General features: G+C 34.8%; 4 protein-coding genes across 7 annotated transcripts in view; 3 read left to right on the top strand and 1 right to left on the bottom strand.

Moving 5' to 3' along the window:
* The window catches only part of Ror (tyrosine-protein kinase transmembrane receptor Ror), a 228,172-nt gene extending 210,140 nt beyond the window's left edge, over positions 1–18,032 (top strand). The window contains exons 5-14 of one of the 2 annotated variants that reach the window (XM_034332131.2): positions 11,523–11,610; positions 12,518–12,737; positions 12,824–12,948; positions 13,023–13,570; positions 13,639–13,878; positions 14,227–14,360; positions 14,427–14,643; positions 14,721–15,062; positions 15,137–15,405; positions 15,471–18,032. In XM_034332131.2, coding sequence (XP_034188022.2) covers positions 11,523–11,610; positions 12,518–12,737; positions 12,824–12,948; positions 13,023–13,570; positions 13,639–13,878; positions 14,227–14,360; positions 14,427–14,643; positions 14,721–15,062; positions 15,137–15,405; positions 15,471–16,157 — 2,870 coding nt within the window. In that variant the 3' untranslated portion in view covers positions 16,158–18,032. Of the gene's footprint in view, positions 1–11,522; positions 11,611–11,861; positions 12,045–12,517; positions 12,738–12,823; positions 12,949–13,022; positions 13,571–13,638; positions 13,879–14,226; positions 14,361–14,426; positions 14,644–14,720; positions 15,063–15,136; positions 15,406–15,470 lie in introns of those variants that run through there. The other variant, XM_034332132.2, reaches the window with a different exon arrangement.
* Positions 3,432–26,837, bottom strand: mRpL45 (mitochondrial ribosomal protein L45). Of its 2 annotated transcripts, none has more exons than XM_076688392.1 (6): positions 26,677–26,837; positions 26,277–26,597; positions 26,040–26,191; positions 25,882–25,930; positions 25,724–25,814; positions 3,432–3,699 (listed from the first exon to the last, which is right to left on the bottom strand). In XM_076688392.1, exons 1-6 carry the CDS (start codon positions 26,725–26,727, stop codon positions 3,527–3,529), a joined length of 837 nt encoding a protein of 278 aa, XP_076544507.1. In that variant the 5' UTR covers positions 26,728–26,837; the 3' UTR covers positions 3,432–3,526. The 2 variants fall into 2 exon arrangements, with proteins under 2 accessions (XP_076544507.1, XP_034188040.2); XM_034332149.2 differs by lacking the exon at positions 3,432–3,699 and adding an exon at positions 18,100–25,587 and having other exon boundaries at positions 25,665–25,814.
* On the top strand, positions 19,155–21,371 carry LOC117607904 (uncharacterized). Of its 2 annotated transcripts, none has more exons than XM_034332146.2 (7): positions 19,155–19,430; positions 19,581–19,675; positions 19,758–19,934; positions 20,253–20,470; positions 20,544–20,761; positions 20,833–21,083; positions 21,164–21,371. In XM_034332146.2, exons 1-7 carry the CDS (start codon positions 19,170–19,172, stop codon positions 21,369–21,371), a joined length of 1,428 nt encoding a protein of 475 aa, XP_034188037.2. In that variant the 5' UTR covers positions 19,155–19,169. The 2 variants fall into 2 exon arrangements, with proteins under 2 accessions (XP_034188037.2, XP_076544506.1); XM_076688391.1 differs by having other exon boundaries at positions 21,150–21,289.
* LOC117607830 (uncharacterized) lies at positions 23,085–25,230 on the top strand. The gene is made up of 7 exons (XM_076688400.1): positions 23,085–23,228; positions 23,398–23,492; positions 23,575–23,751; positions 24,112–24,329; positions 24,403–24,620; positions 24,692–24,942; positions 25,023–25,230. The coding sequence occupies exons 1-7, from the start codon at positions 23,085–23,087 to the stop codon at positions 25,228–25,230; spliced, it is 1,311 nt and encodes a 436-aa protein (XP_076544515.1).
* Positions 26,838–26,840: the final 3 nt, after the last annotated feature.

The raw sequence follows: 26,840 nt of genomic DNA, 5'->3' as shown, positions 1-26,840 counted from the left end.
TTGCAACCAATCGAAATAATGTTAATGAAATGATCCAAGGATATCCTATTAGAGTGACGTAACTAGGATTTTCTAGGGTTCCCTAGCTTTATTAAAAATATTAGAATTTATATTTTGTGTTTAGATTCATTTTGGAGCAAATATTCATTTTGATAATAAATTATTTAAAATTTAACCCTTGACTGTTATTGCAGGGTTTAAGTGATGTAACTAGGATTTTTACCTAGGGATCCCTAGATTTACTAAAAATTTATTCGAAATTCAATGCTTCACAGTGGTAGATCTATGGACGTTCAATTGAAAATAAAATAGAAAAATAAATAAAGAAACTAACTAATGGAATTATTATATAATTAATATGAAATAGAAAATCTATTACCCTATGTCACTTTGATGAATTCTAAAATTACTTAATTTTCTATATCATTAACAATTAAATTTGGAAATTTTCCAACAAGAATATTATTCCAATCGATCCAAATAACGTTAATCAGGAATATGTACCAAAGGTGGCAATTTCCAGGTGAATTACGCCCACGTCCAAGTGACACGTCGAAAGTGGAAATTGTCCCAACTGAAACGACCTTCTATTAAAGTGTCGAAACTTTGTGAGAGCCACTGGTTTAGCGAGTAGATGCGATCGTTTCGTCGGTGGAAAGCAGATATAGGTGTACGAACACACGGGCGTGTACCGCGAAGGGAAGAGAATGCAACGAGATAAATGGTAGCCAGCCTCGTACATAAGCGTTCTTCGATCCTAAATATCGTCAGAACTGCTTGTAAGCAATGCAAAAAAAAAAAGAGAAGATCCTGGTACTCCGACATCCGAGTACCAGCAATCTGGATCCCGGTTTCTTCCTTTCGCTTTGTTTCTCGAGTGCCGATCGTTCGGGATTTTATTGCTTTATCGGGATCAAAGGGGTTTAATAAAATAGCGGTGTACTTAGCGGTCTGTTACCGTTGTCAGGCAAATAAGTTGGACGAACAAGTGGAAACGCAAATGGAGTATGTAATAAATATCTGCACTCCAAAGGCAAAGTGTATTAAGTCACACTTTTCATATTTTAGAAAACAAATCAAAGCTACAAAATCTTTGTTAAAATAAATTTTGAAATCGTTGGAGGCATGAAAGTAATTTTTTTAACACGGATAGAGAATGTATTGTTTTATTGTTTAAAAGTGAAATCGTGTATTGGACATTGTTGTTTTTTGAAATAGAAAATAAATTGAACTTGATACTCTCTGGCTCTGACGGCGGACCAGGGAGAGAGTCCTAAGACGGCGGACCATAGAGAAAGCTACAATATTAATTTAATTTTTTATTATTTTCTTTTATTAAAAATGTTATTCATTTCTCTAGGATCTAGGATTAACCTTTCTTTGCAATTAGATAATTTCTATACATTTTTTTAATTGAAAAATAATTATTTCTATAAGACATTTAAGAAATGAAGTGTGAACTGTTCTGTTAAATCATTTTTGATTTAATATACTGCAAGTATTATATATTGTAGTATACTGTAGATGAATTCTAATCAGGCACATTCGCATTCTTTCACCCTGTTCAACCCTACACTACTTGCTGTCCCCATAATTCCATGCTAATTCCCGTCACGACGCAGTTGCTCAATTTCGTTAATTTATTGTTGCACGCGGCGGCTGTTTAAACGGTGATTTAATTTCATTTAATAACACGGAACGAAATTACCTTGATTTATCGCGAGAACAATATACGCGGAATTCGTGGACCAAGCCGCGGAAACGGCACTGTATTCGTGTCGTATTTTAACGACACATGGATATCGAAAAAACCTCGGGAAATACGTTGGAAAAATGAAAAAAGGAAGGAGAAACGTACTGTTACCGACGAAATTTAATTACCACCCCACGTACAAACGGTAGTAGACAATTATTGTTGGTTGTCGATGATCGTGAATATCACTTTTTGTTTATTTCTCGTGAAATTTAATGATTCTCCCTATTGAAATACGAGTATTTCATATTCAATATCAATTTTACTTATACATATACAATTTTTCAACCCTTTCGATCGGAGGGGATTCAACTCTTTCGGAAACTGCACTCATATGATTTTATATGAGTAAATTAATTTTTTCCCTTGGCGATATGAAGTATTAAAATTTTCCATTGAACAACTCCATTTTCCAGAAATCTGAAAATTATTAATTTACAAAATTTAAACTATCAATTTTCCAGAAATCTGAAAATTATTAATTTACAAAATTTAAACTATCAATTTTCCAAAAATCTGGAGATTACTATTTTACAAAATTTAAACTATCAATTTTCCAAAAAAACTGAAAATTACTATTTTACAAAATTTAAACTATCAATTTCCTAAAAAACTGCAAATTACTATTTTACAATTTTACAATAAAATAATCGAGTCTGGAGATAATTAGGATTCTGTCTGAATATTCGAAGATCTGGAATTCAAAGTGGAGCAGAAATGAGGCCATAAAAGGAACCGATTAGCGAGACTTTTCCCAGTTCGATGGACCATCAATGGAAGACACGGTAAAGTTAGAGAGTCTGGTCTGAGACACGGTTTATGGGTGTACAATAAATCTTCGATTTTACACGACTTATGGTAATCGAGTACGCTCGACGTCCAAGGGTGTCGAAGCCGCTATAAATTCCACGGGAATTATGGCTCCACTAAAGGAGGCAATTTCCACGGGAACCGTTCGCCCGCAGCCAGGATAATCCGGGAAAAAGATCAGCAAGAGGATTATTAGCCTGCGGCCTTCGTAGAAGTGTTTCCAATTAACGAGAAGAGAATTATGATCGCCTCTGACGGAACGTTTTGCTCGCGATAGATTAAAACTTTTACTTACTAATCTCACCATTTTATATGCATTTGTGTTTTCATAGCAATCGTTCAAATCACCGAGATAATCGGGATAATTACAAAATAATCACATTATTACATTGTATGAAAAGGACCGAGAGGTGAACTGAGAGTTGAAATTTTCCCAGAAGATTAGTAACATGAAGGGTCCTCTTAAAGAATACAAGCCTTAATTTTAATTAATTAGTCCCCCAAATTTCTAATTTTCACAAACTCCCGATGTCCAGTCCGCCCCTGTTTTAACCTATCCAAAGTCTACAATAAAAAATTAAAGATCATAATACTTAGCCCTCGAACGACGGACCATGGAGAAAGCCCCAATTTTAATTTATCTAAATTGTACACTGTTTTTCTAAAAATTCTCCTTCCCACATATGAAACTCTTTCGTTTAAAAATTATACATTTAACTTTAGATTCAAGGATTAATACTTAATTATTACTCCTGATCAATTTTTAACAGAATCAATACCAATGATAATTTGATTAAAGAAGAAAAACCATGCTAAAACAGAATAGCTTCCCAGACAGAAAAAGAATATTATTTCTGAATACATTAGTTCCTCGTTCACGATTGTTCGCAAATTAACATACGAGCAAATGTTTCCAAAGGACGATCGATTAAATTCTGCGTGGACCAAGTGAATTTCATTCAGCTAATCATGAAACACGTCTACGTTTCGGTGAAAGATCAACAGACGATCGGAAACAAAATTACAGGTGAAGAGTGAACATCGAACGATGTAATTGATTCTTTCCAATAAAACAGGCCACGGGTCGTGGCTGTCAGTTCTTATCACTCGTTCCCAGACACGTTTCCGTTCCGCCACTGAAACAAACGTGGAATTGCTTGTCAGAAGGGAAATAAAGTCGTCAAACGGGGAATTCGTTGGATGAGCAAAATATATACTGGCAGAAAAGCGTTCAAACACAGGAGCGGTCAATTTTCTATCCCCCCAAACCGCAACATGTCATCGACGTTCAGGATAATTGAAAATCCAAAAATCCTTGCTGACAAGCCAGACGAGATTCACTCTCACTTTTCAAGAAAATTAACGTTGGAATAACTCGAAACGACAATTTTCACATTTTTCTATTTAATATCATAGAAATTATTAGTACTGGATAACGGGGAGCTATTTTCCAGGGCCCCAGAAATCTTAATACGGTCTTGGAAATTTTTGTGTTACTGCCCATGGTTTTGTTATTGCAAATTTATATAAAAATTAAGGATTCTTCAATTTTATTTTAAAATATAAATTTTTCTAATTCAGTTCTGGAAATTATCGTAATGCTACCCATGGTTTTGTTATTGTAAATTTTTATAAAAATTAGAGATTCTCCAATTTTATTTTAAAATATAAATTGTTCTAATTCAGTTCTGGAAATTATCATAGTGCTTCCCATTGTTTTATTATTAAAAATTTTTATAAAAAATTGAAAATTCTCCAATTTTATCATCCTTGTCCACAGCTACCCCAAAAAAGAATTATGCAACCCCATTTATATTTCCCCATACTCCACGAGTTTTTCCACGTGAAACACTTTTGACGAATTTCCTCCATCGTGGATCACTGGCACGGGATACGTATCTCTCATAAATATTGTATTAACCACCCCCAATTCCCTGGCCATTGTTGTATTAACTCCGATCTGCATACACCGTGGATACTTTCGTATAGAACCCGCCACTGAAATGGGGGTTCAAGGGGGTGGCTTAACGATGGAACCAGCGGTAGCAAGCTTTATTATAATTTCATGTAATTTCGCTAATGGGGATTAGCCGTTGGGCGAACATAGAATACTATTAAGGTGAAACTTTCTCGTGCGGGTTTAAGCAGTAATCTACCTTAATACGGGCCTAGGGAGGGGGATTATTTTTCGGGGGTACACAGTCTTGTCGGACGGTATACTTTAAGGGACGCCGTGGTAGGGTTACACGTTACGTATGTATGAATATATTTCCTTGCTAATTTTCATTTTACCATTTTTTTTCTCTGGAATTACGACCATAACTTTGAGACCACCTTTTTCGAATTCTTATTATACTTTCATGGTGGCTAATCTAACGTAGAGAGCTCCACAAATGTTAGGCTGATTTATTAACGAAACCTTAGCACTACATAGAACACCTGTACCCATTTTAGAGGCAGATGATTAATTATTTAATAGATATTAAAAGTTAATCACTCCTTACATTCGAAAGTATAACACTTATCCATATAAAGGGTTAAACACATGTCTGCAAATCCAAAGGTCGCCAGTTCGAATCTCGGTTCCCTAATTTTTTTTTTTTATTTAAAATTTTATTTTTTTTAATTAATTTATCAATTACATTGCATTTACTATAAAATAACAATTTTTTGTTATGTATTATGTAATGTTAATATCTTTTACACAATTAGACTTCTGCTCCCAAAATGCAATATAGGCATATTCAGCTTGACGAGTTTTATAATTATTAATAATAATAATTATTGGGGAGTTTCAGTGAAATTGATGGAATATAAATATTTTTCAAATTGCAAATAAAAATAAGATATCATTTTACAACCCCAAATCTTGGCCAAATTAAACGCTTTATTTTTCAAATTTTTCTCAGGAAGATCTTCTCGTTCTATAAATTAATTTTGACTGTAGAATGAGCGTCAAGGATAAACGACAGGCGGATCGAAACATCTCCGATCAGTAGCACCGCGAGCATTAATATTAATGGAATACCGATAGGACACGATAAAAGCGATTTAATAGTGTGGTTAATGGCATTATATCATGGGTACTACGAGAGCCCATTAGCGAAATTACGGGGAAATTAGATGCGCCTCTGGCTCGTTGCACCGATCCTCCTTTCTCGGATGCATTTTTCAATCGTGCACCAGCTACGGTACGCCATCTGCGTTCAACTTCCGTCTACCTCCGATCAAATTTCGATGATTTCGTGCCGCCCGAACGCTCCTCGTATTACGAATGCTAATTAATTGCATCGTTAATGCGCTTGGTTTTCGCTCGAGTACTGATTATTGCGGCAGCGGTCACGCGCGTTAATTTCCTGCAAACCGCTTGCCGGTTACGTTTACAAACCTGTTACACCAATATTGCAACGAATTTTTTATTTTTATTTTTATCGAAAATTCTCTTTTATAAAGTCGATTAAATTATTCATTAAAATGAGAAGATACATCAAATTTGTTGTTCAATGTTATCGACCAAGGAAAGTCTTTGTCGCAAATCCAAGAAAGGTTTCTCCCATTTCTTCTCCGGGAAAGGTTAAACGAACCATCGGCACGATAAAAATAATAAGTTACTGCAGTCCATAGAATCTGGGTCCCCCGCAAATTTTCACCGACTCGTTTACGAGGGTACAAATTACACGGCGCGTTAAAGATACCGCGAGATCCTTGGGAAAATGGGCAACGAGAGAAAAAGAAATATATTCGAGCAAGCACGATGATGAAATAAGCCATTAAGTCAGCGTCCCCAGCGTAATATCAAGGGATGCAACGTAATCTCGTCTAATGTCGAGCAATGAAACGTAATAGCATAATGTATCAACGCGTATCGTCTTGTTACATCGTCCTACAAAATTATATCCTCTCGTAATTATTAGTAAGTTTTTGTCGAAACGTGCTACCTTTTCAAAAATTAAAAAAAAAATATATTAATAAGTAATATACAAGTAACTTTGGATTTTAAAATTAAAGAATGAATTTTCTAATTATTTTGATAAGAATATGTTAATTAATATTGGTGAGTGAAAATTTATTAAAATATCGAAATTGAAGTTTCATATAATTAACCCTTGGACCACGAAAACAATGGAAATTAAAATTTAATTTATCCTCTTTTTATACTATTTGTCCAATATATAAAACCTCTTTCTGATCGATGCACCCTCTCTCGATCGTTGCTCAATAATTCATCAGAGGAGTTGTTTATACCTGGTTCGAAGGAAATTTCAGCCAAAGACCCTCGTACACGTTTGCTCCCTTTTGTGGACGTGTACACGGTGTGCCGAGAGTCGGGCGCAAGAAACGCGGTTGGAGGCCACGTTTGTCTTTGATAATCAACGGCTGGCTCATCCATCTTGGTCAAAGGGGTCAACACTTTTCCATGCGCGACACCCGCGACCAGCCACTCCGGTGAATGCATTATTCATGAGGCTGGCGTGGTAAGTGTTGTCCGAAATTCAATTCAGTAGCCGGCTAAGGCGGCGGTGTACGTGATTTGCCTTCTGCCGCCCTCTGAATCTCACTTTCTTCCTTTCCTTCTTTTCACCTTCTCTTCTTACTCCTCTTCCTCTTCTTCGGTGTTACTCAATTAATCGAGCAACGATATCGAGGATGAAATTGTTATCGAATATACCGCAGAGGGAATTAAGCTGTCGAGTCTCGTTTTCTTCTGTCCTTTCTGGTTTATTCTTTTTTATAATTGGAAATCTTGTGGCTGACCAAAATGGTGAGAGAAACTGCTGGATATTGCAACCGGCTCGACCATTGTGATATTTAACCCTTAACTGTTATTGCGTGGTCCAAGGGTGCGCTATTAGAGTGATGTAACTAGAATTTCTATCTAGGGTTCCCTAGCTTTATTAAGAATATTAGGATTTTATATTTTGTACTTAGTTACATTTTGGATCAAATGTTTATTTTGATAATGAATTATGTAAAATTTAACCCTTAACTGTTATTGTGTGGTCCAAGGCTACACTATTTGATGTAACTAGGATTTTAATCTAGGGTTCCCTAGCTTTATTAAAAGTATCAAAATTGTATATTTTGTATTTAGATGCATTTCTATTTTGATAATAAATTATTTAAAATTTAGCTATTGCAAGGTCCAAGTGTATCCTATTGGAATCATGTAACTAGGATTTTAATCTAGAGTTCCCTAGTTTTACTAAAAATATAAATATCTTATATTTTGTATTTAGATACATTGCATACTGAATTTTGACTGAAATTTTTTAAATTCAATTTGATCACTTTTAATGGAGCATGACACTCCTTGAAATTGTTTTCTAAACTATACTACACCTACAACTCTACATATGAAAAAAAAAATAGATTCTTATCGGTGAAAACGAGTCGTAGAACAAGAACCAAAGTCGAACGCACTATGTTACAGAGATGCAGCAGCGGTTACGTGTCCAACCCACGTATTATGTATCTCGAACAGGAAGTAGAAAAGATAAGAGAACTCGTGGGTCATTAATAACCCCTCCCCCGCAATGGGCTCGCATCTGGAGCTCGTTTTTTCGTTCAACTTCCATTCACCTTCTAGTTTCATTCGCAAATAATTTCATTCTAAATAATTTATACACAGAATTAATCGTTTGGATCAAAATTGATCTAAAAATTTTCACCTGAAACTTTAATACTGCCATTGACAGTAAATAACAAGAGATACTTTTTCTTCCTAATTAAAAAAAATTAAATGAATTCTCTTCAAATTATCATAAAATAAAGCTATTATTAAAAAGAACAAAGATACTAAAAAAAATATAGTGCTACTATTAAAATCCATTTTTGATAGAAATGTCACACGACACGAAACAAAATCAAATACATCAATACAACTGAAAATCTATTTTGTGTTACCAAATATATCAATCATTTCAAAACAATTTCGATCGATTTACGCTCGATTTGAGTTTACGATTCTTCGTTTATTTCCTTTCGTTCCACATGGGAACCTTTTCAATTTCAATAAATAAAATAGCCCAAAAAAAACGAGAGAGTCATCCCGATAGCCATCTGTTATCAGCGTCACGATAAATCGAACGGAAACCGAGTCGTATCGTGTATCGAATTCGCGGCCGGAAATCATACAATGCGGTCCGTGTAATGAAAGATAATTGAAATCAAAACAGAATCGATGCGAGCGAGTTATATGTGGTTGTCGACGAAGCCGCATAAAAATCCACTCCATAAGTCCATAAAGCATCGAGCGAGCTTTCAATTTTTTTTTTTTTGCTCTTTTTTTTCTTTTTTTTTTTATGCACATCTCATTCATCAGTTCAGCTTTATTAACGTCCCATTGGCGCACGAACGGCAAATATTTCCGTTCGATGAAAAGATGGCTGTAATTATAGGAGGCTTTCTATTTTAAACGTGAATGGAATTCACGATAAATGGAAACGAATGGTGGAAACATTCTGCTAAACCATCTTGATTCTGTAAACCATTTTGATTTACTTATCAAGGTGAAACCAGAAGACTGTATACTCTGTTTATCCTCAGATCTATTATTTTCTTTAAGAAGTTATATACCTTTGATAAAATGAAAAAAATCGATTTTTCGAAAATTGTATTATATATTCTTCTAGAATACTTTCCCAAATTTTCATTTAGCTTTAACAATTAGAACGAGTCGCATCTACTAGTAAGACAATTAAAACTTTAAAGGCGGTTTACTCGAAATGCAGTTTTCCAAATCGGTACCAGAAATATTTAAGACTACTGAACTAATTTGGATCAAACTTTGTGGTAATATTTTTAAGACTAAAATCTAGTACTTGTGGAAGGGAATTTTTTCTTTTTTTATTAACAAAAGAAGTTGAGAATTTATGTCTGAAAATTTAGGTTCAAACAGGTGCCAATTTGTCAAATATTGATAGTTTCAAAATTGGCTTCGACAAGTACCAGTTCTCTTTGTCTATTTTAATGTAAAATCAAAAGAACTTGTTTCAGATAAAAGCTCACAGAGATATTATCTGGTACCACAAATGGTATTTCGGTGAAAGGGGTTAAAATGAAATAACCAACCATTTTCTTCTGTTGATAGATACATAGTTCAAATTTTCAGAAATTACTAAGGAAATAGCATATAATAAGATGTATATGTTGAATTTCTAATAAACAATAATTCCGAATCTACACCCCTTTACTCTCGGACAGCGGACCATGGAGAGAGCCCTAATTTTAATCTAATTTTATATTTAATATTACTTTCGTTTTCTAAACATACTGTTCCCTTGAAAATTATTGCTCCAATATATGAAACTTTTTTGTTTAAAAATTATACATTTAAGAAGGATAAAATATAATTACCCTTCGTAGCCCGAATACTTTTGGTTCCACAAACAAGTTTTTAATACTGCTTTTTGTTTAACCGTTCAAAGACATGTAACTCCCTAACGAGTGTCATTCGAACAACATGGCTGGAGAAGTTTTTGGGAAGCGTAGCGAGTTGTCTCCTTGGAGACCGATCCGAGGGTAGATTCAGATTTCCGATATTATTTACTTTGTACCAGCCCCTGGACTTTGGGCACATCTTGCGAACAGGACAAACACAGAGGGGCATCTCCCCGAAGACCAATTCACCTATAATAAACCGGCTCGATTACGACACGAAATTACTTTTCCTCAAAAGGATCTTTCCGACGTGGGGGCAGCTATCGTGAAATTTCCCTGATGAAAATCCGGAAAATTCTTTGGGTACCACGGAAAACTTTGAAACCGGTGTATCGCAATGAAGTGACACTTTTTTTTTTTATTTCTTTCAATGAATTCTATCAGCCCGCACAGAGGAGAAGCTGTAATTTTCCACCTGGTACAGAAATAGAAACCGGTGGAAAGAGAAAAAGAAAATGAGGAGAGATCGGGAAATTCGACGGTCGGGAATTTTTAGCGGACGCCTCTTTCATCGTGTCCCAACTCTTTTTAGAATTATAACGGCACAAAGGCGAGCACAAGCCGAGCAAGAGGGTGGAGAATAAACCGTAACTGCAAATGCAGGCTCGCGCGAGACCCGGAGATTTTCAAAAGGACTAGGCGACGTGCCCGGCGTACAAAAAGCCCTCCCTCCACAGAGGAACACCCTGGACCGGAGAGATTTTAGGCGATTTCGTATCGCACCGTCTATTTCAAACTTTAGTAACAGTTTTTTGACACGTACAGAGTGTTCTATGACTGAACTATGAATATCTCTGAAACGATAGAGGATAGAAAAAAATGTCGTTAAGGAAAATTAAATGGTGTAAAATAGGGCAAAATTTGATAAATATGTCGGTACCGGAAGTGGAGGCGTTCTAAAGATCTCAAGGTCAACTTCGTTTTTTTAAATACGACTATGTATTTTTCTATACGTCATTTGAAGCGTTTTTTAATACTTAATAAAAAAGTATTAAGGTACTTGGGTCGAAAATTCGACGGTTCAAAAAATATCTCAGGGAGAGACCTCCAGGATCTCCCTGTCTCTCCCTAAGATATCTTTTGACCTGATGAATTTTCGACCCAAGTACCTTAATACTTTTTTGTAGAGAATAACAGTACGCAGCAAATGACGTCGAAAGAAGTGAAAAATTCAAAAAAAAATATGAATATCATTTTAAAATTTCGAAAAAATTTTTTTAGAATTTTTCACTTCTTTCGACGTCATTTGCTGCGTACTGTTATTCTCTACAAAAGTTACTAAGGTACTTAAGTCGAAAATTGATTAGTTTAAAAAATATCCCAGGGAGAGACCTCCAGGCTCTCACTGTCTCTCCCTAAGATATCTTTTGACCTGATGAATTTTCGACCCAAGTACCTTAATACTTTTTTGTAGAGAATTAAAATACGCTTCGATTGATATATAACACAATTTACAATTTTTAAAAATTCTTTTAAAATATTTTATATGCATTTGTAATTTGAAAATTTTATTTTACAGTTCCTGTCCATCCTGATCACCCTATCAGTCAAACATCAGACGACAGATTTTCCCCGGACATGATTGGAGATAGTGATTTCTTGGATAGGTAAATATCTCATTTATTTATTATAAATACTAAGAAAAGGATACCCTTTGTTACTCCAAAAATACTTATATTTTGAAGAGAAATAAAAGTACCTAAAAGAGCTTAAATTTTATTAACTATTATATGAAATAGTTCACTAGAATATCGAACTTCAATTGATATAAATTTTTGTTATTGTTTCATTCAGAAATTTTGTTTAATATAAAATAATAAAACTTCCTTATTCATACGCCAAAAGTTATGATTAGCGTCAGTTTACAAACTACAAATGGACGCCGGGTGTGGTGTCAAATGACATAAGCTTTCTGTTAAAATTTTCATAGATAATTTATAATTATGAAGCTACTCTTGTACCTAGTATTGTTGCGAAATACGTGTATTTTTGTACGTGCCATAAATAGTGTCAAAAATGTTACTAATATTACAAAGACAAGGTGATCACTCTTTGTTGTCTTTAGAGTGAGGTTACTGAAAAATACCGCGAATTCGTTTTTCTATTATGTACAAGACAATGTAACTAGCACAAATCAAATAAATATTCGACAATTATATATGCCTGTTTTTATTATGATTTTCAAACATTTTATCTTATCATTAGGATGTTGTTTGGTCTGCTTCTGATCGTAATTGAGTAAGGTTATGTTATGAAAAACAATGGTTTGTTTTAGGGAAAATCATGACAGAAAATATTCACCTAATGAATCAATAAATTGATACTTTCTTTTTGAATAAAAAATGAATCAGTGTATCCATATATAACATTCAAAATGTATTATTTTTCGCAACAATAAAGCAAAAATATTATTGCACCCCTAACCTACTAAACTTATTATAAAAATTTGTATAATATCACATATATCTTTTTATTTTATTGCAATAATATTAAATTAATTTCTGTTATTTGTAGCATTGGACCTGGGGATGGATTAGACCTCTCAGGGACTGGAATGTCAACGCCACACATCTCTCATCTGGCTTCGACAAATCCATTTAGTATATTATCACCAAGTCCACAACCAACTAGTTCTCAATCTAGTAATATCGACGTTCATACAATCGGCGGCCTTAGAAACGTCAATATGCAATTATCTCCTGGGAGAAAAGACAATCATGAAGGAAAATGTGAGGTATATAAAAGGAACCTTCATAGCAATTTCAAATTAAATAAACTAACAAATGATTTCTCCGTTAAAACTGTCTATTATATTTTTAGGTATATGTAGGAAAAACATGTGCCCAGTTCTTAGGAAATCAATCAGTTTATATTCCGTACCCAATGACACAGGAATTACTTGATGACAAACTGATGAAAGCTTTTGGTGTTATTAAATATTCAAAGTAAGTGCGTTATAATCAATTGCAACAATGAATTATACGATAAGCAAATACAAATTGCATTTTTCATATTTCAGCGAGATTTCATTAAGTTGTATAGGGTATGCAAAACCATCATTGTGTTACTCTGCATTCCCAGTATGTCGTGATCCTGCCAGTATTATCAAACTTAAGAATTCAGAAGTGAGCACAAGTTTGTTCCACCTGTTAAATTCGAATCAAGGCGACTTATCAAGGGACACAGGTGATGGAGATGACGTGGATGATATCTCAAGATCGCACGGCATTCCCAGAAAACGTAGCCCCACGTTGGGTCCTGGTTCCGAATTCAATCCATACAAGGATGGAAAGCCTTCCAATAAGAAAATAATTAATCAGAGCTACGGCGACGCACAGTCATCAAGCAGAAACGAGATCAATCGTAAATTACGACGGATCTGTCGACGCGAATGTGAAATGTTAGAGAATGACTTGTGTAGACAAGAGTATGCAATCGCTAAGAGACACCCATTGATTGGACATCAAGTGCCTTTAATCGACTGTTCTGATTTGCCAATGGAAAATACCCCTGAAGCTCATGATTGTTTGAGTCTTGGAATTTCCTCAGGGAACAATGTGCAAGAAAGTAAGTTACCTTATTTAAAAGAAGCCTCGGTATGGATACGTGTAATTTATGCAAATTATTTTTTACAGACGACTATTGTTACTGGGGAAACGGAAAGTCTTATCGAGGTATCGTAAAGACAAGTATCAGCGGAAGACCTTGCATGCAATGGTCGCATGGCGAGTTCAATCTCCAGATTTCCGCGTACCCCGAATTAGCTGGAAAACATTCGTATTGCCGTAACCCGGGTGATAAAGAAGCGCAACCATGGTGTTACGTTTATGTCGATAGCAAACCGCAGAGGGAATTTTGTAATATACCTAAATGTGGTAAGCTCCTAATTAAATCCTTAACTGTTATTGTGTGGTCCAAAGGTGCGCTATTAGACTGATATAACTGAAATTTCTATCTAGGGTTCCCTAGTTTTATTAAAAATATTAGGATTTTATGTTTTGTACTCAGTTGCTTTTTGGATGAAATATTTATTTTGATAATGAATTATATAAAATTTAACCCTTAATTGTTATTGTGTGGTCCAAGGCTACACTATTTGATGTAACTAGGATTTTAATCTAGGGTTCCCTAGCTTTATTTAAAATTTAACTATTGCCATATGTAACCAATAAAAACCAAAGTAAAAATGTTCAAATATGATGTTAAATTTTTCTTATTTCCAGTTGAGAACTTATGGATCTATGCAGTTGTTGGTTTCGTGCTAACAGGAGGATTTGTTGTCATATTGGTCTGTTATTGCTGCTGCTATAGAAGCAGAAAATCTAGAAGACAAATGAATCACTTGCCAGCGAATAAAGTAAGAATTTATCTGAAGCTTTGTTTAAATCGAACATTTAATGAACGTTAAATTTTCGTTAAACAGATGTTAACGGGTATACAATGTGACAAGAATATATACGACGGACGACGGAGCACTACGCAACCTATGGAAATGAGCTCTCTGTTAGCTGGTCCTGGTAACACAACTCCAGGAACTGGGACATTAAGCAGCGGCAGTAGTAGGACGTCTAATAATAGAGTGCCACAGTTTACTACCAACAATGTTGTGCTTCTACAGGAACTTGGAGAAGGAGCTTTCGGTAAACACGAAATAAAATAACAAGATCTCATCTGCGATTATAATACAATAAATAACATCCTTTCATGCTTTCTTCAGGAAAAGTGTACAAAGGGGAATTACAAACAGGCAACAAATGCGAACCACCTATTTACGTAGCTGTGAAAACATTGAAAGAGAACGCAAGTCCAAAAACACAAAGTGATTTCAAAAGGGAAGTTGATCTTATGACAGACCTTAGGCATCCAAACATCATCTGTTTGCTGGGTGTGATATTGAAAGGGGAACCAATGTGTATGTTATTCGAATACATGACTCAAGGAGATCTGCACGAGTTTCTCATTTGCCATTCCCCAAGATCAGACGTTCCATTGAACAATGCAACTGGAAAGATTTTGGAACAGCCAGAATTCTTACACATCGCTTTACAGATTGCATCTGGTTAGCTCAGCTACTTGCCATCCATTTATAAATTATAATTAAGGGCTCTTATTAATAATATCATTCTTCTTCAGGTATGGAATACCTAGCTAGTCATCACTACGTTCACCGTGACTTAGCTGCAAGGAATTGTTTGGTTGGAGATAATCTAACAGTGAAGATCTCTGACTTTGGCCTGTCTCGTGACATATACAGCAGCGATTACTACAGAGTACAATCTAAGAGCCTGCTACCAGTTCGATGGATGCCTCCAGAGTCAATCCTTTATGGCAAATTTACAACAGAATCGGATGTGTGGAGTTTTGGAGTGGTACTGTGGGAGATCTACAGCTATGGTTTGCAGGTAATTATTCATAATGAACAATCTAATGAAGTATCGATCACTCTAATGTTAATTTTAATTCACAGCCGTATTACGGATACAATAATCAAGAGGTGATAGACATGATACGATCAAGGCAATTACTACCCTGCCCCGAGGACTGTCCCACAATGATCTACAGCCTGATGATAGAATGTTGGCACGAGGTGGCGAACCGTAGACCACAGTTCCCGGAGATTCACCATCGTTTGCACAACTGGTACATAAATCAAACATACCTAAGCGATTTTTGTAACGAGTCGATCACCAGTTACTCCGGTAGCAGTCACAAAAGCACGAACAAAACGAATTCCACGCAGTTGTCGGCGCCTATCTACAAATGCGATCCGAAGGATATGAACTTCAAGGGAACTGAACAGACGTTCTGCAATCTGAACGACCACAGTAACGGGATCAAAATGTTACCGCCGAACTTTCAGAATTCGAATCCTATCGAGCAAAGGCTGAATTGTGGTTTCAGTGAACACGGTACACCGATGAAGGTAACCGGTTATCCGAACCAGACGACGAACGTTAATTTGAACGAATACGACGACAAACAGTGCTGTTCGCCGAAATTGAGCGGAGCTAAAAAGGTTCTACCTTCGGCACCACAAGTACCAGGGAAAACGAACACGCCGAACGGCACCAGACCAATGCAAAACGGAGCGCAGTTAGTTGTCAGGTTACCAGACCCCAGTAAGGTCACCACCGAGACCAGGGTATCAAAGTGAACACGTTCGCGAATGAATCTCTATTGTTTCTACGTATTTACAATAATCGCTGTACAAGATATCTATACGGTACGTTTTTCTAGGGTACTTGGAAGCTTGAACATAGGTACCATGACTCTGATACCTAATCACTGCCACGTTTCCGTATTTATTTATTTCATATTTGAGATTTACATATTTTATACCGTCGATAACGAGTCGGACGGTGGTACAATCTTTGAGAATTTTTATACAGGTAATTAAATACATGAATCGTGTATTACCAGTAGACTGTACCGTTAATGTTGGTCGCGTGTACCTTTTCCAAATAATTATTTGTATTTTTTTAAATCATTCTGGCGAAGGAATAATCAATTTATACATTGATTTTATACGTAGAGAAATGAACGTTTCCTCTGTGGTAATGTTAGAAGGTACTGTCTATGTGAGAAAAATTTGTAAATCTTTGTAACTTTTATCGAGACTTTTTACATGATTTTTAGTTATATTTTTGCATACGCGATACCGATTAACTTTCGACTGATATATTGTTGCTAGGGTGTAATATAAATATGTAACGTTAGTTGTGTTTGTAATGTCTAACGGACTGGTAAACGATGTACTTTAGATCATTCACTTACGAACGATTCATCAAACCATGAATGGCACAATAATAAAAAGTATCAGTTATAGCATTAAGTCAATACGCGATTTAATTGTGCGTTTAAGGAGAAACGAATTCAGCGGACTATCAGTGTATTTAATTCGTCCCGAAAATGAAAAGCAATTCGAATCATATCGTGTATCGAGATACGAACAGCAATTATTCTGCTCAAACCAAGTGTGTACACTTTCTTTAGATGAAATTCATTTATCTCTGTTTGGTATATTTTGATGTAACTGGATCACTTGTTCTAAATGACTGTCAGAACTTACACGGTAATTTTTCTAACGAATCTCTTAAATTAAGTTAAGGAAGCCGATTAAAGAGTTAAGGAATCTACAGAAGTTGGACAAAGTAAAGGAAAGATTTGATTTTTATTTTATATGGGCTACTTTTGTCAATGATCCATCTTGATTTAATTTCTAAGAAAATTTTATATTATTTTTTTATTATTTAAGATTCGAGATTTCCAGTTTTAAGGAAACTTAATTAATGGAAAGTAAATTACAAATTGCTTTAGGGATGTGATTTCTGATTTGAATCAATTGTCCAACATCTGTACATCCCACACATGACTGCTAGTAGTAAAGACGATTCAACGAGTTTCATTGGAATTGTCAACGCTATTAATTGTGTAAATTATACAGGAACATAATTATCATTCGTGTATAGAGCGTAGAACGTGCGACTGTATGGGATGGACGTTTATCCGTGTCCCCGAATGATTCAAAACTAGTCTCAGCATTCGGTGAAACTGGATAATACGTGAGAAATAAAACTAAATGACGCTTGTTCAGAGCGATAGAGTGAATATAATAGAGTCGTAAGTAAGTAACGAGAGAGCCTAGAGTGTGAATGAGTGTGTTCGAATGAATTTTGTATTATACTTTTGATAATTTTTCTATTCGGATGAAACGTTTCATCGAGAAAAGCTTGAGAACATTGTAAACGAGGAGACGATTAGAGGTAAACGATTAAGTTGAAGAAAATTATAGAATTTTTCTTGGCAATGACGAACCTACGAATCGGTGTCTTAATTATGCGGTAATACTGGTTCCCGCTTCGAAGGCTCATCGTCGGTTAAACGTTCAATTAATTTATGTCAAACCACTTCGACAGGAGACCATAAGTTTAAGATCTTTATACATATATATACACGATCAAGTATGATATATACGATCCATGTTTTTTGTATGAAACTGATCAGTTCATTTCTTCCCCCGCCATGCTCGATCCTGATCGGTTCCACGAATAAATGTTAAAAAGTATACCTCGAATTTATAAACCTTCTTCCTTAGATTCTATTTTCTTTTTTTTTTCATAAAATGGTATACTAGATTTGCGCCGTACATTGTATTTCCATCAGTGACCTGAATCTCATTGTCAGCTATAATTACGTGACAGAGTGATTATTAGGGCATCGCGGATGCATTAAAAAAATGCAGGATCACGAATGCTAACACCATCTGACAAAGTGAATTCGTTGATTGTTGATGTAACAGACACGCGAGTAGGATAAATGTATGGGGGTGGTGAAGATAAAAGACTAGGTATACATCCAAATCTCTTGGGGTTTACAAGGGTGATATTTATAAGTACCTGTGGTCATATACAATTTGGGATTCCTTTATCAAATGGAAGTGGAAAAAGAGGAGAATTCTGCCACTTGCCTTATTTAGAAAATGGAAACAATGGAGTATTCTGCCACTTGCCTTATTTGGCTATGATTTTAAAGTCTAGGGACTAGAAGTTCTAAGTTAGGGAACAAGGATCCCTCTATACTCTCCTCATCTCCTCTAGCTCTTCTAACTCTCTTTGGCTCTTAGCTCCTCTCAGGGTTAAAAGCAGACTCTTCCTTTAATAAAAGCCCATTAATAATGAAGAAAAGACTATGTTGCATCCAAATGCACACATAAGGACAAGAGGTTCTAAGTGAAGATCTCCCTATGTTCACCTCACCTCCTCCAGCTCTAACAGTTCTTTTAGGTTCTTAGCTTCTCTCAAGACTAAAAGCAGGTAATGAGAGGTTCTTCCCTTAATAAAAGCCCATTAATAATCAACAAAATCCTGAATTGCACCCAAATGTAAATAAAATAATCTGGCTCACCCTAAACAAAAATCCTAATTACCTCAATAGATACAAAGTTCCATTGTGTTTGTATTAAACAGAATAAAAGTTTCTTATATCAAAGAACATCTAAAGCTTTAATTCACCGTATAAAATACATTGTAATAGCGTTAATCAAATGAAATGAACATCAAATGGAGATCGATTCGGTTATAATTACTACGCGCTAAAACATCAGATATCACGATAATTTCTGTATCATCATAACAATATCCTGAGAAATAGAAAAAAAAATACAGTCATGAACGGTTCCTGTTCGAAACGAAACGGTCCAAGGAAAGTTGCCCTTATGAAAGAGTTACTACTGCTTTTAATGATTTACGAATTTTTTAAACCCGTTCATTCTGTGAATGGAGTGATGTGGAATAAAAAAACTGGAAATTTCGTGCCCATTTTCAGTGACCCATATTTTGCTGCATTCAATCAGGAAATTATTAACCGAAGTCGGGAACGGGAAACACACAATTTCCAAGGGAAAATTGTACGATTCACTTATTTCGAGGTAAAGGCACTCGACCTCCATGGTAAAGTATCTTCTTTTTAACAATTTGATTACTATTCCATCAGTGAGATACTGTTGAACCCTTTCAAATGATAGATTTTGAGTTATAGAAATTATTAAGATGTCTTTTAATTATTGCACAATTCACAGCAAAAGAATATCGTCAACACAGAAGCAAATGGCACCAAAGTGTCGGGGGCGATTGGAGAAATGTGGCAGATTTTAGCACATTACTTAAATTTCACGTAATGAAAGAACCATTCAGAAAGACTGTTGATTATCACGATAAGAAACACATAAGATTTCAGCCGAGTTTAATCCTTTCAGATTAAAACCAATCTTAAGCAAACATCCATCATTAGGAGCTAGGTTTCCTGATGGATCCTATGAAGATGGTTTATTGAAGATTATTCAAGCAAACGAAACTGACGTGATACCAAGAGTGGAAGCTTTTAGCATACGATCCGGTGCTGCTCAGTTTTCTATGCCTTTATGGATCACCAGGCTAGTTGGTTTTTCTTATACTATATCAATCAATACATATATTGAAATCAATAGTAAAATGATTGTGCAGTTGTTTTTGATCAATTTTAAGATTCAAATTAATATATAAACATTGTTATAACTAAGATAATCCTGGGCTCTCAACAATGTGCACTGGTCATCTCATGATTTTAAAATTCCAAGACTCTAAATTTATAAAATTCCTGAATACTCAGGTTCTAAGAAATTCTAGTTATGACAATGCACATAAATATTAGTTATTAATACTTTTATGTTACAAGTTTTGTGCCTCATAAATATCTGTTAATTAACGTGCAGTGAACGATTGTACATCAAACATAATGAGCAATATCTGTTGGATTGGATGCTGCAATTATTTGCTCCAAAAGTTTGGTACGCAATACTGTGGACATATCTTTTGCTAAGCGTTTGCAGTTACGCTTGTCAAAAGACAGCAGTGGCCCTTACATATCAGAAGTTACATGTAAAACTAAGCGACCACGTATTCTACAATTTCGGCGTGATGTGTGGTCAAAGTAAGAAGAAACTGTAACGTATTTTTCAAATGAAGAATTTGTAATAATTTGAGAAAATACATTCATTTTTCAGATTATATTCCGCCAAGTCTTCTTAAGAGCTCGAACCTAGTGGAACTATGGTTGAATATATTTTCTACCTTAATTAGAACATGTTTCGGTGCAATTGTACTTTGTTACATGACGAAAACTATTACCGTACCACCTTTTTCAGATCTATCTACTTTAATTAGCAGCTCCTCGTACCATGTTCTTGTGGAATCGGGTTCTTTGATGCATATATTATTGAAGGTAACAGAATTATAGAACTGGATCAAGATTAAACCCGATACTATGGTTCATTATTTGGCAACTGATTTCAGGCAAGCAACGATCCTTGTGCGACGGCATTAAGAAAAACGAAACGATATACAGCCGTAGAAACGATAGATGAGCTATACAGGATAGGATGTTCAACGAACAAGCTATTTGCTATATCTCAAACCGTAGACATAAAGAAAGCTACTGGCCTGTACATCTGTCGATTCAATCCAGTCGGAAAACCTATTTACACGGCAGTAATTAGTTCTGGAATTGCGCGAAATTTCGAGTACAAGAAAAGCATCGACGTCGGGTAAATAGTTTATAACATAAACTAAACATAACGAGAAGAAACGTTATTCTTTCTTATTCTACCCAGTTTTATCCATACAGAATAATAAAACTATACGAAGTCGGCTTAATGAACCGATTAAAGCAGTACTGGATAGAATTAAACAACGTGGAGGAAGAAGAAAGTAATGAAATAGATCCGGTTATTATGGAAGAAGTGGTTCTGATGCTATTTATATTCGGTATAGGATTGTTAACAGCTCTTGTTATCCTTATAATTGAAAAGCTGACGTTTTATTATACTAATTAAGATTTTTTTTCTTTCCCTTAAAAACATCGACAAGAGATCATAAGTTTAAGATCTTTGATTTTAACGTTTAAGATGCTCGATCCTGATCGGTTCCAGGAATAAATGTTAAAAAATATGCGTTGATTTTATAAACCTTCTTCCTTGAATTTTATTTCCTTTTTTTTTCATAAAATGGTACACTAGATTTGCATCGTACGCTGTATTTCCATCAGTGACCTGAAACTCGGCTACGATTACGTGATAGGGTGATTATCAGTGCATCGTGGATGCATTAAAAAAATGCAGGATCACGAATGCTAACACCATCTGACAAAGTGAATTCGTTGATTGTTGATGTAACAGACACGCAAGTAGGATAAATGTATGGGGGTGGTGAAGATAAAAGACTAGGTATATATCCAAGTCTCTTGGGGTTTACAAGGGTGATTGTGTATAAGTACCTGTGGTCATATACAATTTGGGATTCTTTTATCAAAGGGAAGTGGAAAAAGAGGAAACTCCTGCCACTTGCCTTATTTGAAAGGTGGAAAAGTTGAGTATTCTGCCACCTGCCTGATTTGGAAAGTGGAAAATTTGAGTATTCTGCCACTTGCTTGAGGACTAGAGGTTCTATGTTAGGGGATAAGAACCTCTCTATACTCCCTCATCTCTTCTAGCTCCTCTAACTTTCTTTTGCTCTTAACTCCTTCCAGGGTTAAAAGCAGAGACTCTTCCTTTAATAAAAGCCCATCATTAATCAAGAAAAGCCTATGTTGCATCCAAATGCACACATAAGGACAAGAGGTTCTAAGTTAGGATTTCCCTATGTTCTCCCCATCTACTCTAGCTCTAACAGGTCTCTTGGGCTCTTAGCTTCTCTCAAGACTAAAAGCAGGTAATGAGAGGTTCTTCCTTTAATAAAAGCCCGTTAATAATGAAGAAAAGTCTATGTTGCATCCAAATGCACGCATAAGGACAAGAGATTCTAAGTTAGGATCTCCCTATGTTCTCCTCATCTACTCTAGCTCTAACAGGTCTCTTAGGCTCTTAGCTTCTCTCAAGACTAAAAGCAGGTAATGAGAGGTTCTTCCTTTAATAAAAGCCCGTTAATAATGAAGAAAAGTCTATGTTGCATCCAAATGCACGCATAAGGACAAGAGATTCTAAGTTAGGATCTCCCTATGTTCTCCTCATCTACTCTAGCTCCTCCAACCCACTTTAGCTTTCCTTAACTTCTCTCAAAACTAAAAGCAACTAATGAGATAAGTAAATCATTCTTCCTTTAATAAAAGTCCAACATTAATCAACAAAAGCCTGAATTGCACCCAAATGTAAATAAGATAATCTGGCTCACCCTAAACAAAAATCCTAATTACCCCAATGGATACAAAGTTCCATTGTGTTTGTATTGAACAGAATAAAAGTTTCTTATATCAAAGAATATCTAAAGCTTTAATTCACCGTATAAAATGCTTTATAATAGCGTTCATCAAATGAAATGAACACCAAATGGAGATCGATTCGATTATAATTATCACACGCTAAAACATCAAATATCACGATAATCTCTGTATCATTGTAACAATATCCTGAGAAATAGAAAAAAAAAATACAGTCATGAACAGTTCTCGTTCGAAACGAAACGGTCCAAGGAAAGTTGCCTTTATGAAAGAGTTACTATTGTTTTTAATGATTTACAAATTTTTTAAACCCGTTCATTCTGCGAATGGAGTGATGTGGAATAAGAAAACTGGAAATTTCGTGCCCATTTTCAGTGATCCATATTTTGCTGCATTCAATCAGGAAATTATTAAGCGAAGTCGGGAACGGGAAACGCACAATTTCCAAGAGAAAATTGTACGATTCACTTATTTTGAGGTAAAGGCATTCGTCTTCCTTGGTAAAGTATCTTCTTTTTAACAATTTGATTACTATTTCATCAGTACAATACTGTTGGACCCATTCAAACGATAGATTTTAAAATGTACAAATTATTAAGATGTCTTTTTTATCAATTTCTTATTCAACATTGCTGTACAATTCACAGCAAAAGAATCTCGTCAACACAGAAGCAAATGGATCCAAAGTGTCGGGGGTGACTGGAGAAATGTGGCATATTTTAGCGCATTACTTAAATTTCACGTAAAGAAAGAACCATTCAGAAAGACTGTTAATTATCACGATAAGAAACACATAAGATTTCAGCCGAGTTTAATCCTTTCAGATTAAAACCAATCTTAAGCGAATATCCAACATTAGGAGGTATACTTCCTAATGGATCTTATGAAGATGGTTTATTGAAGATTATTCAAGCAAACGAAACGGATGTGATACCAAGAGTGCAAGCTTCTACTTCACGATTAAAGGCTGCTCAGTTTTCGATGCCTATAAGGATAAGCAGGCTAGTTGGTTTTACTTATACATACTGTATCAATCAATACATATATTAAAATCATTATTAAAATGATTGTGCAGTCATTTTTGATCAAGTTTAAACTTTAAATTAATATATTAACATTGTCATAACTATGTAGTGGGCAGGATAATCCTGTGTTGTAAACAAAATCATTTTAAAATTCAAAGACTAAATTTATAAAATTCCTGAATATTCAGGTTCTAATATCTTAATATTTTAATATTTTGTGAAGTTGTCTCCCCGCAGAAAAAAATTCTAATTATGACAATGCACATAAATGCTAATTATTAATACTTTTATGTTACATGTTTTGTGCTTAGTAAATATATCTTAATTAATGTACAGTCATCGATTTTACATCAAACATAATGAGCAATATCTGTTGGATTGGATGCTGCAATTATTCGCTCCAAAAGTTTGGTATGCAATACTGTGGACATATCTTTTGCTAAGCGTTTGCAGTTACACTTGTCAAAAGACAGCAGTGGCCCTTACATATCAGAAGTTGCATGTAAAACTGAGCGACCACGTATTCTACAATTTCGGCGTGATGTGTGGTCAAAGTAAGAAGAAACTGTAACGTATTTTTCAAATGAAGAATTTGTAATAATTTAAGAAAATACATTCATTTTTCAGATTATATTCCGCCAAGACTTCTTAAGAGCTCGAACCTAGTGGAACTATGGTTGAATATATTTTCTACCTTAATTAGAACATGTTTCGGTGCAATTGTACTTTGTTACATGACGAAAACTATTACCGTACCACCTTTTTCAGATCTATCTACTTTAATTAACAGCTCCTCGTACCATGTTCTTGCGAAATCGGGTTCTTTCGCGGATATTTTATTTAAGGTAACAGAATTATAGAACTGGATCAAGATTAAATCCGGTACTATAGTTCATTATTTGGCAACTGATTTCAGGCAAACAACTATTCTGATTTAATAGCATTAAGAAAAGCGAAACGATATACAGCCGTAGAAACGATAGATGAGCTATACAGGATAGGATGTTCAACAAACAAGCTATTTACTATAATTCAAAGCGTACACATGAAGAAAGCTACTGACCTGCGCATCTGTCAATTAAATCCAGTGGGACAACCTGTTTTCTCGACAATAATAAGTTCTGGAATTGCGCGAAATTTCGAGTACAAGAAAAGCATCGACATCGGGTAAATAGTTTATAAGATAAGCTAAATATAACGAGAAGAAACATTATTGTATCTTATTCTACCCGGTTTTATCCGTACAGAATAATAAAACTATACGAAGTCGGCTTAATGAACCGATTAAAGCAGTACTGGATAGAATCAGACATTGTGGAGGAAAAAGAAAGTAATAAAATAGATCCGGTTATTATGGAAGAAGTGTTTCTGATACTAATTGTATTCGGTATAGGATTGTTAACAGCTCTTGTTATCCTTATACTTGAAAAGCTGACGTTTTATTATAGTAATTAAGATATTTTTTCTTTGCGTTCAAAATATTTTACTAATGAATGAATAATTCTACATTAAGTAATTATTATATTATACGTTTACTCATTATGGATTAGCGTCCAACGTTTCGGGACGTACTCTGTGAGCGACTGATTCAGCATCAGAAGGCGGAGCTTCCTCTTTTTCTTTTGGTAATATAAAAGTTCTCGCCGCTATTTCTTGGGGTTTCAACCACTTTGGTATAATTTTACCGTGTATCCTCCAGTTACCGTACACATTAGATAAATGCTTCTCAAACACTACATAATCTAAAACATCCTTTTTCACTGTCTCGCTACCCAACATCAATCGTCCGAATCTATCGTAAATGCACAGTATCTAAAAAGTAATTTCTTATGTAACAATCTGAATATTGTACATTGTGAGAAATAATGCAATAAAGTTTCTTATAAAACCTGTTGAGTGTGAAAACGAACGGTTACTTGAGCGAATTCATTTGTTTTTGTTATCATACTTGTGTTCCTTGCATGTACAAGACGTGGTGGCTCCAAAGATTCTAAGAATTTCCATACAATTGTTTTATCCTCCATATTATGAATCATTATCTAAAATCGAATATTTGTGTTCCAGAATATGAAATAATAATAGTAAATTTAAAAGCACAAAACTTACAGGAAATGCTGCTTCAGTTATGTACTGTAGCAGTGCATTATCATCTTTACTGAAAACAATTTCATTTATAATAATGTATACTAATATAATGTTATAAAATAATAGTTTAGTAACAAATGAAGAAATATAATGACACAAGATTAATAAATATCACCTACGCCACTAAGGCTTCATGAGCTTTTAGGTAAATCTCAAATGCCTTCTCTCCGAATGTCTTAGTTGAAAACTCGTCATCGTACGATCTAATTTTTCTAATAGCCAAAAAAGATTTACTCTTTTTTTCTAAAAGTTCGATCCTTTGTTTTGCTCCCTGATTAATAAACATAAAGTTAACACCGTGTACAAGTGTTTTGCAATTCGTTCTCAAATATTATACATTAAATATAATTACATACTGAAGTAGAAATGGCAGAGAATTTTCCATCACCTTCTGGAACAACATAGGATTCAAATATTTGAGGTGTACAACTAATAAGAATAGGTCTCTCTGTCCATTGTCTTTGTGGTAAGATTCCTAACTTTTTCATCATGGATCTTTCTTTATCTTGGCTTATATTTCCATCATTATCATACTTTGGTAGATCCATTTTAATAAACTTTTGTGCTCTTTCTTTGCGATATTTTTGATTGAAATGTTTTTTTATACTTCTAGATTGTTGAAAAGTGACATTGTACAGTGGATAATTAATAGGAGCTAATGCTAAAGGCAAATTGTTCTGAAAAATATTATAATAATCAATAATTTGTGGAAGACACAGTAATAAGGTTTATAAAATATAATGTGACACATATTACCTGTGTACATCTTCCAAAAATACAAACACCACATTTATATGTTGATATCATTTTTGTAAGTATTTGAGAACTTATAAAATTTATATATGATCATGTATATTTTACATTTAGGTTATGTCAAAATAAATTCATATAAATTAAGCTATACAATAGCCACTGATATT

Source organism: Osmia lignaria, chromosome 5 (assembly GCF_051020975.1).
Source record: "Osmia lignaria lignaria isolate PbOS001 chromosome 5, iyOsmLign1, whole genome shotgun sequence".
Lineage (NCBI taxonomy): Eukaryota > Metazoa > Arthropoda > Insecta > Hymenoptera > Megachilidae > Osmia > Osmia lignaria.
Note: the sequence above shows the minus strand (reverse complement) of the source record. Positions and strands in the feature narration are given on the sequence as shown.